Source organism: Aythya ferina (genome assembly GCF_964211825.1).
Source record: "Aythya ferina genome assembly, chromosome: 6".
NCBI lineage: Eukaryota > Metazoa > Chordata > Aves > Anseriformes > Anatidae > Aythya > Aythya ferina.
In genome coordinates, this window is record NC_140303.1 from 6,979,437 (window position 1) to 6,999,675 (window position 20,239).

The window sequence follows — 20,239 nt, forward strand, 5'->3', positions numbered from 1 at the left end:
TCAAAAGTAGGCATGTCAGCTTTACTGACAAATGTCAAAATCCACCAACATAATAGCAACATCTCACACATGCATGTGTAAATTAGCAGTTAAGCACATCTCTGGTGTAGAGTAATAGAGTTACTCTGGTGGTTAACACAGGCCAGACTTTTCGTTCTACATACAAGGAAACACCTACCACTTAAATCCCACAAATATTTATAGAAAAAATAATAAATATTCAACTAAAATGTTCTTTCAATAGAAGTTAATGGCACACAAATTTTAAGGCTTATATCAATACTAGACTTTGTTTCATTTCCTTATCTGTAGAATTTATGTATGTAAACATTTATGGACAATAACAACTGCCATCTTTTCTGTGCATATGAATAACTCATTGAACCTGGAGAACAAGATTTTCAGTAGGTAAATCAAAACCTGAGATCCTTTGTTGCAAAACAAAGGGATCCTCATTCCCCTACAACAGCAGCAGAGGATCCAGGACTAAATAACACTTTGCTGCTGCAGAAATCAAAATGTTGACAGTTTCAAGATTCTCTGGATCTCTGAAGTCCCACAGAACAACTTCTAACAGAGGCAAATGAGTAACTGTCACACCACAATACCAGATGGCAAGAGCATCCACCTAAGACGAAAGTGATAATTTCAAGGTTCTGGTCAGAACAAGGTCCTGAAGCTGGCTGTCTCACATGAACATGGAGTATTTAAGTGCACATTCCAGCAATATTCATTGTGAATATAAGCCAACCTGAAGGTGTTGCCCATTTTGACTAAAAAAGAAGTCCTTTAAATTTTGCCTGACTTAGAAATATCTGCTATGCATAACAGATTTCAAATGAAATGGATCTTTTCTAGATGAAATTAGAAACACAGAGCCTTTATGATTGATCCTAGAAAGAAAAGCAGAAGGAAAATGTCTTCAAATATTTGATTTAAGAAACATATCCAACCAACTCTTCTGTTGGGGCCAAGTTCTAATTTATACCTCAAAAACAGGTTTGCATCATTAAAGCAAGGTTTTAGAGAAGGACAGATTCATCTTTGAAACCTAACAGAAGGAACTGAGCATATGAGCTTCTTCTTGGCTAGAGTAGGAGTTTACACACGTGGAAGGCAGGAACTGGGTCTGTGCTACAGGTACCTTGCATAAAACCACTCTGACTTAACCTTGCCCAGAATGAAGCAGTGGTAGATATGTGCAGCAAAAATGTCTAAGTCTACTTTCACTCTCTTTATACAGTGTTAGATATCTGATACGATGTGTTTATTTCATTAGAAGTTTGCATAACTCCAGAAGATCAGGAATTAATCAATGATGTAAAGCTTTTTTTTTTTTTTTTTTTTTCTTTCTTTCTCCCCATTATTATGTATAAAATGGAACATTTAAAATCCTTTTGAACTGAAAGTCAGGTTTAGGGCCTGGATATCCAAATTTAATAACAATGCCATACTTAGGAAAACATTAACAAACACCACAAAATTCTCTATTTCAAAATTTGCAGTTTATAAGAAAAAAATATTTTTATTGCAATTATAAAGAATAATAATGTATTGGAAATTATAGAACTGAGGATTTGGAATGGTAATGAGTAAAAGAAAAAATATCCATATTATTATTATTATTATTTTTTCAAGAGTGTTACCAGGCTACAAGCAGATGACTTGGAAAGCATTTTTCTTCCACTGCCATGTAATACTTTCTGCTATACATATACATGGAAAAAATAGAACTCTTAAAAATAAATACTGGAAGATACTAAATATAAACAGTCAAATTAAAGAAGTAAAATATTTCCCTAGAATGCAAAACAGAGAATGAATAGTTTCCATTAAAAAAGTAAGCATATCACATGAAAAATAACAAAAAAAAAAAAAAAAAAAAAAACACAACACAAAAACATATAGAAAGCAGTAAAATGCATATAGGATGGAAATCAGCAAAACAATATGAATGAACCGGATACACAATATTATAAAATTGAAGGAGTAGAAAATAGGGAAAGAAAAAACATGAGCATATTCCCATTTGGTACTCTCAGCAGAAATATAAATCAAGTGATGTGTCTAGACACATTCCAAAAGTGTTTTCTGAAATAACTGAAATAAGCATACAGGGTTTTTTTTCCTCTCTTTTTTTTTTTTTTTTTTTTTTTTAAACACTTCACACACACATTAAATGAGGGCAACAAGTGCAGATGGCCCATGCTCCTCTAATTCACTACTTAACATTAAAAAAAGGTCTGATAAATCAACATCTTTAATGCTCTGGACTTGCAAAAAATAAATAAATGAGGTTTTGGCAACACTACCACAGTAAGAAGTATTCACCAGGCACCTACGTATTACATAGTCTGTAGTCTTTTCATAGTTGCAGTCTATTAGTCCTTTTCAGAAGACTCAGAAGACTTTGATTTTTCTCTCTTTAAATTTCTTATCCTGGATAATCTTTTTTTTTTTTCTTTTTTTTTTTTTCTCTCTCTCTCCTGCCTAAAATTGGTGTTAGGACATTATCCCAACTTAACTTTCTTTTCTTAACCATATTGGTCAAGGAGAAAGCCTTCAAGGTACATTTGAGAAGTGTCAGACATGCCCAAAATAGATTAACAATTTCTTATCTTATTAGAGGTTCCTTAGTGGCCTACAGTGTTTTACTGTTCAGTCTACTAAATAAAACCTGCTGGTGCTGTATGTACGTAACCACAACCCACATCAAGGCCTTGTGTACAGCTATCCCAGGCTGTTCACTAAATAACACCAACAGTATAAATAGCACAAATAGAACAAACAAAACCAACAACATGTCACATCAATTAGTGCTCCCAGAGATGCACTGATCTTTGAAAGTTGGATTTATACATAGTAGCAGCATCCAAAGACTTATTTTGATATAAACTCAAGCAACCTCATCATAAGTAAATAACAAAATGAAAATCAGATTGTTCCCACATAATCAAGACCAAACGCTAGAAAGACCAGTGATTAATGTATTTCCAAACCACTAAAACAGATGAAAAGTAAACAGCACAGATACAAAAGTAATGGAAATTTTAGCTTTACATGCAAGGGAGTGAGAAAAAAGAGAAACATTTCCAACGTTTCCCATGGCGCATGTAAGTGCAGCTAACCATACTAAGGCAACTGGACAGTATGCCCTTCACTGATTCATTCAGGATACGATAAAAAGTGACAGTTTCTGTTGCATAATACAAATATGTTGATATTTTAGTGTCTGGCTTGTAAAAGTTTCAGCAAGACCAGCATACTTAAAAACATCAACCCCAAAGGAGGAGAAAAACTAAGCAGTTTATTATTTACTGAACTTGCTAAACAACCTTAAATCTAAGTAGCTACAATACCCAGGGAGAAAAAGTATGCAGAAGATTGATAGTTTGATGTTTGACTTTCACAATCAATTTTATTTTTAAGTTTTGGTTATATGATATAGGTTTTTTTGTTTGGTTGGTTGTATTTTTTAGTTTCTCACTGCTTTTAATGGCTTCTTTTATTGGTTCAGAAAGAAGTTTTATTTTCTCATACAGTTTATGAACTGATAGAAAAGGCAGCTAACTCAGGTTGAGGTTACTTTGGCCATTTGTCTAGATTTAGAACAGCCAAACATTTTGTTAGTGATGCTAACAATCAAGAAACTTGAGAATTTTGACAGCAGATATATCCCTCAAAAGCAGAAGCCTACTTGCTGTCAGCACTTCACACCTGCTTAGGTGTTCCAGAAATGTGAAGGGCACATGACTGCGTTTTTTATGCATGTAATTTGCACCCATTTCAGTCTGCCAGAATTATTTTAAAATAAGTCCTCTAATAAATCCTTACATGGCCTGCAAAGCAGGAAGCAAGAAGAATCAGGAAAGCAGTTTTAGATTAGGTTTCCTTTTGTATTTCACAAAAGAGCCTATAGTTTGACTACATATGAACTCTAGAAAGAAAAGTCACTTTTTTCTCTAAAACCTTGTCATCATAATTTACAATTTTCATTAGTGGATTTTTTTTTAATGGAACAACTGAGAACTAACAACAAACACCAATTTCTTTTCATTATCATTGCCTAAAAAAGAATACAATTAAAACAATCAAACATGGATGCTTCAGCTGGTAAAACACTCTCATATGTAAGTTATCAATCTTCAAAAATATTTTTATTTCTGTGTTCACAGTGAATCTTTAGCTTATAATTCACTATTTGCATTTTCCTCTCTTCGTTAGACCACTGACAATTTTTGGAAGAGTGACTATGCATAGCATTCTTTAGACATGTTTTGTTATTAGAGAACTGCAAATTAAAAAGTTTTAGCATTATGTTTTGCAGATGAAGTGTTCTACATTATTACTCAAGAATTCAACACATGATCACATGACCAACTCCTTTTGGAGAGGTAAATCTGTCAGTAAAATCACATATTGCACTCTAGAATGGTACTACTAATTTGGTCTGAAGCATCACAGATATAAAAAAACAAAGTACCATCTTTGATACTATAGAAAAATATCTAAGAAAATCTTTAAAATACTTTGGAAGTAAAAGACTATCTGAATTTTTAGTCTTCATAGTAATATATTTGATCTTGAATACAATTCCAGCAAACAGCTTTTATGTACATCTTCATACGTAGTTACCAAGCCTATTTTAAATTATGAGTTAGCAAAGTTTATTTCAAATGACGATCTAGAGTCATCTGCTCAGAACCAAAGCATGCTGAGACCATTTTTTAATTTTTTTTTTCTCAACTGTGCAGTCATTTATTTAATCCTATACACACATTAATTTATACATCCACAGTTTGAATAAACTCAGTTTCTGTCTTTTGGATACCAAAGTCCCATCAGAAGACAAAATCTGATCTTTTTTTATTGGAAAATGATCTAGGAATCAGAAGACCTGAGCTTTAGCCTCCCTGGCAGAAAAAGCAGAAAATGGCTTTTTGCTTGTTTGTTTGTTTTCTAGCAACAGTGTCCAGGGTCAGTAAAATAATACAAAGAGAGTAGGACTTCAAGTTTCTAAAGGTATTTTTCACCTACTTCATTTCATTAAAAATTAACAGGAAAACTAATGTGTCTGGATGTCCTGGTTTCAGTTAGAACAGAATTAATTTTCTTCCTAGTAGCTGGTGGAATGCTGTGTTTTGGCTTAGGATGAGAAGAGTGCTGATAACACCCCGATGTTTTAATTGTTGCAGAGCAGTGCTTATACCAAGCCAAGGACACCTCAGACTTTTGCTCTGTCCTGCCAACAGGCAGGCTGGGGGTGCAGTAAGAGCTGGGAGGGGACAGACCCAGGACAGGTGACCCGAACTAGCCAAAGGGGTATTCCATACCATCTGACGTCATGCTAAACAATATATAGGGGTGGCTAGCCGGGGGGAGGGGGCCGGACTGCTCGGGGTTAAGCTGGGCATCGGTCAGCGGGTGGTGAGCAATTGCATTGTGCATCACTTGTTTGTACATATTATTATTAGTAGTACTATTATCATCATTGTATTATTATTATTATTATTATTATTTTCCTGTCTTATTAAACTGTCTTTATCTCAACTCACGGGCTTCACTTTCCATTTCTCTCCCCCGTCCCAGAGAGGGAGGGGGGAGGGTGAGCGAACGGCTGCGTGGTGTTTAGCTGCCAGCCGGGTTAAACCACGACACTGGAGTAATTAAAGAAACCAAAATGAATAAATTTCAAGAGGAACCAACAGGAGTAAAAAATGCTACACTGGTGCTGCAGGTAGACACAATGGAAATAAATGGTTTTCAAGTGACAAGTGGGAAAGATATTCTATTCTAGATAGTTTAACAAAGAAAGCATGATAGTGGCATCGCTTGGTGTCTGTAACTGCGTTATTTCATGCTACAGGTGCAATAAGTACTTAGAAGTCCAAGCCTTCCCTCAAGTGGAAGAAGAAAACCACACACATTGTCAGCCTAAAATGAATCTGCTTAGATTGCATAGCTTACAGCTCCCTTCCATAGGGATGGGGATTGATGGAGAGGATGTAGCACACACATTTCAAATGTTTATATTTGTCATGTTCTGGGAACTGTCATCACAGCCCCTTGCAACATCGTGGGCTTCTGCAAGAATATGCTTGTTTAATCAAGTTGCTAATGTTGACTGCTAAAGAGCTAAAGCACTTTCTGATTGCCAAGTGCTTCCAAGACCATACATTAATCACTAAAAGAAGAGCACAGTCAACAACATATAAGATAGGAAATTTTTTTCAGCACATCTGGTAAACGTTAAGAAACAGTTCAAGCAGTGTGCAAACAACCAAAAACAACCTATAAAGCATAAGGTCAGAAAATCCAAGGTATTATTTAAGCATAAACAGAACCAGCTTTACAACAATCTGTAGCTGGCTAGGGAAACTAAACATTTTGTTAGAAATTACTGTGCTGCCAGTTAATGGCACAAGTAATATTATCGGAGTAGGTATCAAGTATGAGAGCTTAAACTTGCCATCCCTCATTAAATGATCCGTAGAGCACAGCAGATCTAGACCACAGCACACAAAGTAACAGTAAACTGCACTGATACAGTCCATAGGGGGGAAAAAAAATCCTTAAGCTACTTCTGCTCTCTACTAATAGGAGCTGGGGCTTTACAAAGTCATGTATGAAATGATAGTTGATGTGAATTAAGTGTGTAAGATTTATTGCAAAATATAACAGACAATGAAATGTGCTATGAAATGTTCATAACTTCCTTCTTTCATACATGCTTGTTGCTCACATAGTAAAAGACAAAATATTTATCACCAAATCATATCTCCTGCCCTTCCAAGCATCCCGACTTATGGTTCCTTCATCAAACTCAGTCTTGGTAATATTTATGCTGCTTCTTCCTTACAGTGAAGATTTTCAACCTACATGTTGTATCTCTATGTACTTATAAGCTAGCACAATTGATGGCTTTAATTTAATTGATACAATCTAGTTTAAAGCAGACCTATTTGAATGATGTCTCTTGGTAAAGAACAAAAGTTGATAGTGTTTGGTGGATAAGACTAGGTTTCTATATATGATCTGAGAAAGACATTTTCCTAAAGATGTTTACTTTTTATTGTTGGGTGCACATCTCATCAAAAAATCACATAGGTTGGAAAGTGGTCTAATCCAAACTCCTGATCCAGCAGGATGCATTTCACCGGAGCTGCTGAGGAACATGCCCAGCAAGGTTTTGAATATCTCCAAGGGTATAGATACCTCAGCACGTCTGGGCAAATTATTCCAATATTTATCCAGACAATTTATCTAAGACTATTTTATTGTGGAAGAAAAGTAGATATTAAGTAGGCTGTTAGTTGGCTCTTACTGCAATTCTAGTAATGAGAAAATTCAAAAAATTTAAATTAATGGTTAATATTTCAATATTAGTAATCATCAATAATTAATATATAATTTTGTTGTAGCGTGATATTTAAGCAATATACATATTCATTGTGCCAACAGAAATCAATAAAACACTACCTAGAGTTTACAAATAGCTGTTCCATCTTAACTCCATCTTTAATAACAGATAAGATACTACAGAATTAAAAGAGAAAAGAAACATGAGTGCATGCTACACACACTACAGGATATTTTTCTTGGTCATTATTAATACGTTTCTTTAATTTTTTGCTACATGCATTTACCTAGTTTATTAATTTAAATGAAGGAGAACCATGCCCATCATAAAAGACTTCAGAGTCTGTTTAATTTAATTAAAAATTCATTTATATTCATAAATAAAACAAATTAGCTTTAATTATAATTAAGGAAAATAGAATATTTTACCAAATTGATTTTAAATGTAGAATATGGGAAAAAAAGTTTATCTCCTTTTATTGAGTAATTCATAAGTGATAAGACATCCATAATTAACAGTTTTAACTGTGGGAGTTACACAAAATATTTATAATTTGTGCTCTCTCTACTAAATAGACTTTAGGAAAATGAAGTGACCTTGACTTTTCATCATGTAAACAAACATCTAATCAATATCAAGGAAGCCTATAGACACTACTGAAAAATTGTCATCACTATCAACATACTTTTACATTGCCCACATTTTTGAACATCCATTTAAAGATAAATGGTGCAAATTCAGGATGGGAAAAGGTTGGCCCAAGGTATACAACTTAAAAGCAGTATGTCTTTTTCTAAGATTTTAGTATAAGTACATAAAGAAGCTCAATTTATTTCTACAGTTACCTAACAGTGTGTAGGGAGAATAGGCTTTTAAGAATGGGAGAGTCATTAGGCTCAATCTGTAATGCAACTTGCATTTTTAGGGGTCCTGCCTAGACACAAGACACCGTCAATCAGTCATTTAAAAATAGTTCTGTCATCTATAGGAACTAGAACAAGCATTAGAAATTTTGACTGTTGAGGAACCCTTAGGTGATCCTTTTTACCTGGCATGGTAATTCCTGAGGCCCTAATGACTCCTTGAAAGACAGACAAAAGTTTTTAGAAGTCATTCAGAAAGTGGGAGGTGTAAGTAACGATATGCTTGTGACAGAAAGTTTGTAGAAAAAAAAAAACAAACACAAAGCAGTGTTCTCAAACCAGATGCTTTCCGTTCAAAACAGAGTTCTTCATCCTTAGCTAGCGTGCTTAGATATCTGCAAAGGAGTATTTACAGTCTTTATGCAGCAACGAATAGGTGTGACAAGACGCTTGAAGAACTGCAAAGTATTGAGACCGCCATTTGCGCTTTTGTTGTGTCACAATCTTACTGTTACTTCAGTACTGCATTTCTACAGATTTGTGACATGATCACTTGTGTTAATCATAATCACTGGAAACAGCATGGATACTAATAATTATCTAAACACAGATGATTATAAATTTAGAATAGCGTTACATATAGGAGTTATGTTCTTGTACTTACTGGAGATGCATGTACTTGTGTTATTCTCAACTGATTTTCCAAATCCTGAACTTTATTCTTCAGTTCTGTGTTTTCAGTTTCTAATTCTTGAATCTACAAAGCAAGTGGTTATTGCAACAGCTATTGGGATATTCATTCATTTCAACAATATCTATAAACTTGTCCATTTACAATAAGCTTTATCTGAGTTTTGGTAATTTAGAAGTAATGCTTAGCCACTTATCTGATTACAAAAAATAATTAACTCTGAACATGTGATTGTTATATATTTCAACATTTCATTTCTGTTAGTCACTTCAAAAAGATGGAAGAACAAAATATTGTTTCATGCTTATCAGGTCTTTATTTAGTTTTAAAGTATCTGTTGAAATTCTGAGAATGAAATGAAATTCTGAGAATGAAAATAATGCTGTCATAGAAAACATTACATAATTACAGCAGAATGTTCCTTTTATCTCTTTAGAAATTATAGTTCAAAACTTACTCTTTTCTGTAAACCTGCTATTTGTTTTCTTGTCTCAACATCTTTTCCTCCGGATTCCAGAAATTTTCTGTAAGCCAAGTCAAACGCTTGACCAATTGTTAAAGTTATCTCTTCTGCCTTCACATAAAACAAATTGAAAGTAGTGCATTAAAAATATTTTTATAATTACTTTCATTTCAGATGATCACAAAATACTTTACACAATGTATCTCATTCAAAGGTTTTGCTTCATCTATCATGAAATCCACACTGAAAGGAGCATGGCAAAAACCCCTTGGCAAAGTACAGAAAGCATGATGAAAGCAACATAAAAATATCCCAGCCTCTTCTCCATCTGCATGACATTCAGTAGAGGTGTGTGAAGATCTCAGGTCTAGAGGAAGGGGAAATTAATGCCTCTCTCTTAACTGGGAAACAAAAATAAAACCACCTTTACAGAGAAAATACAAGAAACTATTTTAAGCAAATTAGACTGAGGAAAAAAAAAAAAAAAACAAAAAACTTAAACAGGACTGCTTTAGAGAATAACTGTTTAAGTTAGTAAAAGAACAGTGTAATGGATACAGAGAGTATGCAGTCCTAGTTATCTTCTTGGAAAGGGGGCTGATCCTTTGAAATCTGAGGGTGCTAGTGAACAAAGAGTGAAAGAGAAGAAGTACAGTGAGTGGAATATCAGGGCAGAGGGAGGAAAAGGAAGGTTAGCTTGGAAGACAAACATCATCAGTGTGCAGAAACTGTAAGGCCAATTTAAAATCACAGGAATGTGTGTAAAAGAGACAAGATAGAAATGGGAGGAGGAATGAACAGATGTGTACTGCAATTCTGAACAATGTCTACGTAATAGAATGATATATAATTACATGTCAATTCTATATAAGTGAATGTGCAACTCTTTTCTAAAAAATAAAAATAAAAAATTATTTCCCTAGTGTTTTCTTTGTATATCTTAGCTACTGCAGAACAAATCAGAAAGAGAGGCTCTAGATAACAAAAAAAAAAAACAAAAACAAAAACCAAAAACAAAAAAAAACCCTGCAACTAAGCATCTGTTTTTGGTGTTGATTCCAGTATTTTTTGTTAATTACTTTCTGCCAAGGAAAACACATGAAACGTTTCAAATAGACATCATTTTGCTCATTTCCTATCCTGAAGTTTATATACATATATTTTCTGCTATTATACATTACTGAGCAGCTGCCCTGCTTTATCTCAGACATGAGAGAATGTCAGTGGTTGGTGAAACTAATTCTCTGGTAGCGGATCAAGGCACTAAAAACTTGACAGACGTGGCAAGGGGAGGGAGGAAGGACAGAGAGGGGAGACCGCTGTAATAAAAAAATTACAAAAAACTGAGAAAGAGAGGCTGAGGCAGACACATCAGCAGAAGAACCTGTGACAATATCTCAACCACAGGGTTGCAGTAATCTCTGCAAAACAGCTGTGCAAACAGTTCAAGCTTGGTGGGATGCACTCTGTTCTCTGAGAGTTTTTCACATCATTGGCATAGGATATTGAGCTGGGGAGTAGGGATTGTCCCAGAAAACCATCTTAGACCAAAAAAGAAAAAGACTCTCCTTTAAATTAATGCATCTAATTTACAAGGCACTATATAAGAAAGGTTATATCAAAGAGAACCCAGTGAGCAAGCAGGCAATTTGCCTTTGTTAACCATTCTTGCTTTATCTTAAAAGCAAATGCCATAACTGGCACCCACATTCTTCCAAACAAGAATCTTGCATACTTACACACTTTTCACTGTCAAATACATAGCACAGATGCTTATTTGATTCTGAGTCTTTGCATATAAATGTAAATATCCTCTTGTCAGTTTTATCATCAGCACAAAATGATATCCTATGGAGTTGGCAATTGTGCTGAACCTCCTGCAAGTAAAAATAAAGATTATTTTCAAGGAAGTGCTTGCATACTTGCTTGGGATACAGAAAATCTCTGTATATGAGAGAGCCTAAGAAGTAGACGTAAGAGTATAACAGAAGTTAAACTCATCTTGTCTAACCATTTTTATTGAATGTAAGCAGGAACTTTTTCTAGAAAACTTCTTTTTTATTTTATGTTGCTTTGTGTCCTTGTGCAACATGATCAGGGACTGATTACGTAAAACACTTTGTTCTTTACCCAGATGCAAACCATCTTCAGATTTCATCATCTCCCAGGTTTTGCTAAAATAGTTGTACTAAAATGAGTCATTACCTTTTTACCGTAAGTGCAGAAAACAAAAATAAAATGAATTATCTAGATACAGGACATTGAGAAATAAAGTAGAAATCTAAGTAATGTCTTATTTAAGGTGTAATATAAATAGCTTTTAACATTACTATTTGCATATTGTATACTCTGTGTCTCATTTTCCACTAGAAAGCATGTACATGCTACTTAAAAAGTTGCAGTTGCAATGTTCTTCAGCTAAGAGAGCTTGATGAGACTGAAATAAAAATCAAAAAAAAATTGTTGTTTTTCTTCAAGTCTCTTCTTGGTATTTTATTTTATTTGGCTTATTACATGGGAAAGCAGTATTTGCTTTAAAGGAAAATATGCAGTTTAGATGTGAACTATTATCTATGGAAAAAAAAGTTTCTGTGCAGCACTAGGTTTCCAGATTGCAATTAACTCATAAACAAAGACATGCCCTCTCTGCACTCAGCATTTTATCCAAAAATGTACCATATGGCCAATCTTTTCCCCTTCTCTTCCCCTTGCCCTAACTGGGTTCTCCTTTCTCAATCTTTACAGTTATTCTTCTGTGCATCCTATTTCTCTAGTGTCCCAAAATCTGTCACACAAATTCTTCTCATTATAGTTCTTAACAGAGTTAATTATAATACCACATACTTGTTTTGGCTCTTTTAGGTTCATAGATCTATTTCAATTTTTCAATATTTTTCAATATTTTCTATTTCTAACTATTTCAAATCATTTAAGGACAGAACTATTAATTTTTTTTAGTTCCCCTTTTTTGAATATTAAATATGGAATGATACATGAGCAGGCCTCCTGTTCCTACCACAATTAATAGTCATCACATGAGCAACAACCAATATTCCTCTGTAATGATACTGATGTTTCAAAAACACACTAAAAAAATATTGTAGTCAGTGATGATAATATAGAATTCAAGTCATTTCCTAAAGCATCATTAAAACTTGCAAAAAGAAAGAAACCTTGATTCACATTTGCTATTACACATAGCTTTAAGAAAAGAAAGAGGAGAGGTAAAAAGACTGCTCAGAGCTGATAACCACTGGAGTTTGTACTTACAAAGTTGTAATGAGATTAAAATGCTCCTATTCCCCTTTCTGTCTTTTTTATTTATTTATTTATTTATGTTTTCTCATTTAAAACTGTTATTTTGAAACGGCTTTTAGCAGAACATGGGGTTTGGTACTCCCTTCTACCATACGACATAAGGAAGATGCAAAAACTGCAATGAAGTTGACATGGATATTTTTATCCTTTGTGCTTATGAATTACTGAATTGTGGTTGTATCACAAGTTTGAAGAGAAAATAGGTTGCAAGTAGATACAATCCTGAACCAAAACCACTTTTTCTCCACAGGCAGTACCACTCTCTGAATGGCCATAACTATTCCATGAGTAAAAAGTAGCAACAAACAGTTCATTCTATTCCAAAATTCAACATATGCACAAAAGACTTAAGAACACCCATATGTTACAAATTGCTGACTACGGAATAATTGCTCATTTAGCTAGATTGTATTTATGTCATTCTTCTTTGAAGTCTGTGAGAAGGATGTTTTGCTTAGTATGTAACCCTTTCCAAAATACCAGAGCAAACAAACAAACCAAAAGCCCATCAGTGGGATGACACAATGGACCACAACTGCTGAAAAGGCAGGAATTGTTGGATGAAAAGCATACAGTAGTCCTTATGGCCCAAAGCTTACAGACAAATGGGTAACACCTGAAAAACATATGCATTCTCGGGAAGGGGGGGGCACAATAATAAAACCCAAAAATACCAGAAGGGAAGAAAAAAATGAACGAGTTAAAGAAAGGTGCAATTCCAAAGCAACATCATGAGGAATGAGTCACTGCAAACAAACCATCTCCTCAAATTCACGAAAAACACCTACGTGGAGGCACCTACACCATGGCAACCACTTGGAATGGAATTCACCACATGCATATTAACATACAATTAACATCTTCCTCAGGGTTTAAAAGTCCTGGTATGGAAGCATTATAAAAACTAAATCCCACATTAGCTCAAGTCTGTATTTCTGAGCATCATGTACCTTCTTGGGAAGATCTTACAGAATCACAGAATTTCTAGGTTGGAAGAGACCTCAAGATCATCGAGTCCAACCTCTGACCTAATGCTAACAGTCCCCACTAAACCTACATGTTGTAAGAGGAAATGGCATTTTAAGACAATGTTTTCATCAACGGAATAGCTTTCATTGTAATTGTTTTTAACATATAACAATAAACATTAAAAGCAGCAAGAGCCATATATAGTTACTGCTTTAGCATCACAGGTAAGTATGTCTCTTACCTTTGTTTTTGGATCTAAAATTTTCACTCCATAGATGGAAATTTGTAATTCAACTTTGGGAGTCTTCTGGCCTTCAGATTTCTTGATATGTCTTGCAAACTACAAAAGGAAAGCATTACAGCAATCACATCACTAATAAATTTATTTATTTATTTATAATTACTTCTCATTTCCTCTTAACTCCTGCAAACTGGGGCTTTCCTCTCAAAAGAGGAAACAAGCTCTTACAAACACCACCAACCATTCCCAAAGTCATATTTGGTCACACTATAGCATTTCTGATTGCATGCTATAGAATATTCCTATGCTTAGGAAACTATAATTTTAAATTATTTAGCTGATTCTCTTGAAAATATTACCTTTAATTTATGCACTTAATTTACAGCGTTACATCAGATTACTAGAACAGTAGAAATATGAAAACCTTCAGACAGACAGTTTGTTAACTGCTTGGTTGTTAGTGAGCATTATTATTTTTTCCACATTACACTAATCCTATATGCATTTCCATACAAAATCATGAAAGGTAAGTATAATTTATTTTAAGAAAATTAATTCTTTTAAACAGGTTCAGTGTGAAACCATTACAGCTGTCAACACAAATATTTGATTTATCATATTCTCAGGATCTATTTGCTAACAGTTCACTAGATGATAGCTAGACATTTCCTACAACTGGGTCATAAATCCTATTTAATATATTTTCCATCCTTTTATAAATCCTTTTTTAACAGCTGGATCTGACTTGCCTTTCCTTCATGAACACTGTGTACAAAATAAACAAAGAGCCTAAAATTTGCTACTCTTGTCAAAGGAAGTGTCATGAACTTAGGTAACTTTCTCAGCAAAGATATGGCACTGCTTTGCACTTTGCTCTGTTACCAGCCTTTTTCCTCTCCAGTCTTTGACAGTTGGGAATGTTCCTTTTGAATGCATAAATAAGGACAATAACTCACTGAGAGCCAGAGGAGCTGGAGTCTCTGCTTGGCACCTATTTGAACACACTCGAAGTTGTATCATGCTTACAAGTTAGTTAAAAACAAACCAAAAGAACTACAAAAAAAAAAAAAAAAAAAAAAAAAAGCCCACCACAGTGAAAACCCCACACCACTCTCAGAAGTGACCCTTAAATCTTACTAGCCATTTTGTATTTCAACAGCTGGAATTGCTACAGTCACTGACCAAATATTTCATGAAGGTTTGTACATGATGACTTCCTAGAGAAAACCAGCTGTTCAAAAGTTCAGCAAAGCTGAACTAATTTTTTGTTCTGCCTGTCTTCAGTGTCATGCATTCAGCTTTTGCAATTTATATGTTCTTTTACTCCTACTTGTCTTCAAGCACATTTCTCACATATTTAAAGTACACTTCTAATACAGTCTAATAACAATCCCATAATCTTTATTTTACTTAAGGTGGGTCATCAAATATGAAGTTTTTATTTTAAAAATATAGGTTTAATTGAAGAAATGAAACACAGGTTTAAAGGCATTTTGGCTATCAGAATTTTTTGACTTTATAATATCAGTATTTTTTGACTTTTTAGGAAACTTCAAAGTTGCTGTAAGCAAAATATTTTTCTTTAATAAAAATTAATCCAACCCCTCCTTCCCCAGAGACTTAAACGTTATACTACCAGTTAAACCTGTTTGATTTTTATGCCTCTGCTTTAAAAATATGTGATAGGCCAACAAAAGTTTTATTAGCATAGACTTTTTTTTTTTTTTTTTTTAAGATGAATATAAAATTAAATCATCTTTCAGATCATTTTCAAACCTTTGTATTTTATTTTATTTTAGCTTTCCTTTCTGATTCGTAGTTTGATTATAAACTTTTAGGGGGTAAAACTTCAAGGATACACATTCTGCCTTTTAACAGTACAACTGGGCTCTGTGCTCGGCTCACTCTGATACATGTAAAACTGAATGACCACAAAACATACGCATCACCTGGAAAGCCTGGGCATTTCAATTCCTAATGCACATCATATTGCACAAAACCAAACCTACCCCATAAATAATAATCCTGGAGCATGCAATGACTTGGAACAGCCTTGAACCTGAACGAACGCTAGCTTCCTGGTCCCATTCATTTTAAGGTATGCGTGCACAAGTATTTCTGTGCAGTAGTTAACAAGAAGGATAAATAATATTTAATTTTACTGAGTTAAAGCAATAGTGCATGTTAAGAATGTTGATGAAAGGCTTGGGTTTCCAACTTTAATAATCTCATCAAGGACCTGAACAGCTACAACATGAAAACATTTTTAAATAAGTGAATCTGCGTAACTTACACAAGTTTTAGAGCAGCTGGCCAAAGCTTGCTCCAAGTAGTCAAGAAGTCTTATAACACTGAGGAAGTTCCAGAAGATGATTCCTGCCAATACTAAATAAGGGTCAACAAACTGACCCTACCATGTCTCTGCTCCCAAAAGGTATACGTAAGGTTCAAGAACTGAAGAACTTAAGCAAAATGAAATTAATGATGACCAAAAAGCTTTTTTAAATTAAAAAAAAAAAATGCATCTTGTCAAAATAGACAAGGTATTTGACTAAGCTTTGCATGCCATTATATTTAGGAAATGAAGCAATACAAAGAAAGTATTAGTGAAGTTAGTCTCCAGATGCAGTTATAAACAGGAAATTGTCATTGGGCAGATATGTTTCTAATGTATTCCAGCAGGGTTTATTTCTTAAGCATGTCAGTATTGAAAAATGACCAGGAAGAAAATAATTACTAATAAAATCTGCTGGCTGAAAAATTAAAAAAAAAAAAAAAGATGAAAAAAGATGAAAAAATGAGACAAAAAGATACTAATGATCTCTAGTGAAATCTCAAATCATTACAGAGCAAGTTTGCAGAATAGCAATACAGATCTAGTGGCAAATAATGTAAAGAATACATTGCCAGTATGCAAACAAGCCACCTCTGGTGCAATAACAACTTTGCAATCATACATGTGGGAACAAAATTTCTTTCTTTATAGATTAACCTACAAAGAAAGAACTGAGTAAGTCTTGGTGTCACAGTGGGCTTTCAATAAGCTGTAGACTCTTCTCATGATGCAATGATCAGGAAGAATAATGCAATCCTTGGATATTTTGAATCAATCTTTAAGAAGGCCACAGAGGATGCAATGTATCAGCTGCTTGTGAAACCACAACTCAAATTCTACATTCTGAAGTTTTCAAGTTCAGAGAAATGTTGACCAAATGGAGAAAACTTACTAAATATTTGCACAAGTTAGCAGAGGGCTGGAAAGGCACTTTATAAGCAGCTCTATCAACTACAGAAATGGTGCAAATCAAAAACAAGTTAATCATGGAAGACGTAAGGAAAAGAATCTCTTCACCATGGATATCCAAGAGAGATGAACAAGCTTTTAAATCAAAGGTTTACTGAGATCAAGTGACTGAAAAGTACATGTCAATCTGTACAATTGATAGTTACAATCTGTAGCTATTGTAGCTATTTTCTTAATGCTTTTCCTGCCCACTCCCTGATCTATGATAATAACAGATACCATACAGATACAGACAAGTAATTTTATTTGTATCTGACCTCTTCAGAATGTCTGGTTCAGCCACCTCCCAAACTTGCATAGGTTCTGACCAGCAGACCTGAACCCATACACAGGTATCTGCCACTTGACTATTTTCTCCTCTCCCTATTACTTCTACGTGTTCATTCTTGCTAACATGGACTCTCAGGGGCCTCTGGACACAAGAGTTTTACACTCCTAATTTTGTCCTTTCAGCACACGTTGCAAACGAAGTAATATTTGTAGCTCACGCAGTAACAACATTATTTAAGAGTGTAAAAATCTGTAGCCTCCCATTGGCATAAAAGTGGACAATGATACAAAATTATAATGAATCATAGCATGGCTTGGGACGAGATACAACGGTCCAAATTCTTAAGCAGTTAGCTTATACATATACTGTTCTCAGGCAAGACACCCAAATTTGGCCCAATCATAGTATGAGCAGCTCAGTAGAATGTGATAGTTTTTATTTAACTGCTTTAGAATTAACATTGTATTTTAATAAAGTTTAAAATAATTTAATTCCCTTTAAAGGGAAGCAAGACATACAAATCAATCCATTTTCTATTGCATCATTTTGCTTTTAAATGAAAGAAAAAACTTCCATATGTCTTATCTTTTATTAAAATAGCAGGGAAAATAACATTTTCATATTATTATTAAAATATATTTGAAATGCTTATGGCATTAAGCTTTAGTAAACTGCAATCAGAAGGCCAATTAGAAACAACATGAGGAAAATAAACATTTCAAAATCAGAGACAGCAGCTTCAGTTAAAAAAAATAGCGGTTAAAAACTTTTCTGCCAAAATCAATTTTAACTTATGCATATCAAATCTATGTGCTTTTATTTAATATATACACCTCTTTTGGTGATTAAGAAGAACCATCAAACGTCAAAGGTGGAAGTTTCTGTGATTTGGGTGCTAATCTTCAGCCGAGGCTACAAAGGTTCGATTCCTTCATTTTACACAGACTTCCAGTGTGTCAGACACCACACGTGCCACTTCATGCGAACATCTTTAAAGGTGTCTGTTGGGGGGTAACATAGTTATCTAAGCTGAAAGACAGCTTTCTACCACGCTTTGAGAAGATGATTTTCCTCTACTTTTTCATCACAACATTCACTATAAAGAGATGTCTGATGAGAACAGTCACCATTTCTTCTAGGTCATATTTTGGTCCAAGCTCTCATGCACATCTTATGTGGATCTAATGAAATTATGAATTTTCAGGTGGCTTCAAAGTGATTAGTGCCACTTACATAATCTCTGTTCATTCATAATCACTGAGCAGGAAGGTGGGTAAAAGAGAATAGCCATAACTCAAACAAGAACAGCCCAAAACACAAGTGTTTACTTCCAGCTTTTCCCTAACCCTGCTCCACAGTACTTTCTTACTAGGGGTCTGGTTATGCTGCCCTTTCCATCTGTTGTGCTGATATTGCAATCTCTTCTCACCTCTGGCAACCCTTCAACTTTTTGACAAGGTCCAAATTCATTTCTGCAGACTAATTGAAACATTATGTTCCTCCTTAATTGAAATAACGTATCATTTTACTTTATTTTATCAAGTGTGATTTGATTTTTACACATTTGACTAACAGACTTATTCTGATCCAACATCTTGGTACCACTTTGCTGAGTATTTATTTCATTTTATAGATTTAAATAGAAAACTGAAAGGAAAAAATTGTTTGTAATAAATTATGAGAACAGTCCCCCTTATCTTAGAAATTAAAAAGCACACTTGAAAGTTATTAGTGTACAAATTTCTTCTTTGTCCTGCAGTACTGCCCCAAGTTTGAGAATACAAGTGAAAATCCTGACTAAATGAAAACTTTGGACAACCTTCCAGAAAAATTAAATAGAGATACTTGAAGCAACTGTAGATTCAAAATTGCAACTGAACCAGAAAAATTAGCAAGTATTTATATAGTAGTAGTTGCGTTTGCGATTAAAAAAGTAGAAAGAAGCATCAAGAAAATGTAATTTTTTCCAAGTGATTTTATTTTACTGCAGAACATGAGCTCCACCTGCTGGTGAAAGCAAGTTCAAGGAGTTGCACGCTAGTTTTGTGCAAAACTTTATTTTGGCAAGTGAAAAATTCTTTGTGTTGTATGAGTGGAAAGCTTTTGATTTAAAGTAGTAAAGAGTTTCATTACAAATGTATTTGCTCATATAGTTTGATGACATGATGAAAAATAGCTTACAGTGACAGTATTCAAAAGGTTGTTAATGCAATGTGCTCCAGTTGTAAAAATAGCTCCATGTGTTGTCGTATTTTTTTTTTTTTACTGCTAGCTATTAATTTTCATCAAAAAAGCTGTAATTAACAAAACTGTGATTAAAAACAATCTGTATGTAATCAAAAATACAACACCAGAAGCTACATACTTTAAAATATATATAATAGCAACTCTCTCACTCCAAAAAACACTAAGAACTTTTCCTTTCAATATAAGGCATTAGCTTTCAAGCTGTTTTGCTTTTTAAAAAACAAAACAAAAAAAACACATAAAAAAATAACATTCTCAAAAATAAGTAAGAGATTTGTGTTAATAATAACACTTAGTATCTCTACGCTTCTCTTCAAAGAATTCAATACAGAACATAAATCAACATTTTATGTTGTAAGTATTCAATAGCTTGAGAATTGCTTCAAACATAATCTGTTTTTATTTGCTCTCTGAAATTCTGTTCCAATATTTTTCATTTGTTTCCAGAAATTGTCTTTAATTACTTTGATATTTCTAATCAGCTTGAAATTATATGAGATTCCATGTAATAT

General features: G+C 34.0%; 1 protein-coding gene and 1 long non-coding RNA gene across 7 annotated transcripts in view; one reads left to right on the forward strand and one right to left on the reverse strand.

Annotated features, from left to right (window-relative positions):
• GULP1 (GULP PTB domain containing engulfment adaptor 1) overlaps nucleotides 1–20,239 on the reverse strand; it is a 154,148-nt gene that overhangs the window by 19,322 nt on the left and 114,587 nt on the right. For all 6 annotated transcript variants that reach the window (XM_084523613.1, XM_084523614.1, XM_084523610.1 and 3 more), the window contains 4 exons: nucleotides 13,906–14,004; nucleotides 11,117–11,254; nucleotides 9,372–9,488; nucleotides 8,888–8,980 (listed from right to left, as the gene is read on the reverse strand). In XM_084523613.1, the coding sequence (XP_084379739.1) occupies nucleotides 8,888–8,980; nucleotides 9,372–9,488; nucleotides 11,117–11,254; nucleotides 13,906–14,004 (447 nt within the window). The remainder of the gene's footprint in view (nucleotides 1–8,887; nucleotides 8,981–9,371; nucleotides 9,489–11,116; nucleotides 11,255–13,905; nucleotides 14,005–20,239) is intronic.
• LOC311438767 lies at nucleotides 1,412–8,510 on the forward strand. Its single transcript, XR_014694298.1, has 2 exons — nucleotides 1,412–5,080; nucleotides 5,664–8,510. It is a non-coding gene; the product is annotated as an uncharacterized lncRNA (long non-coding RNA).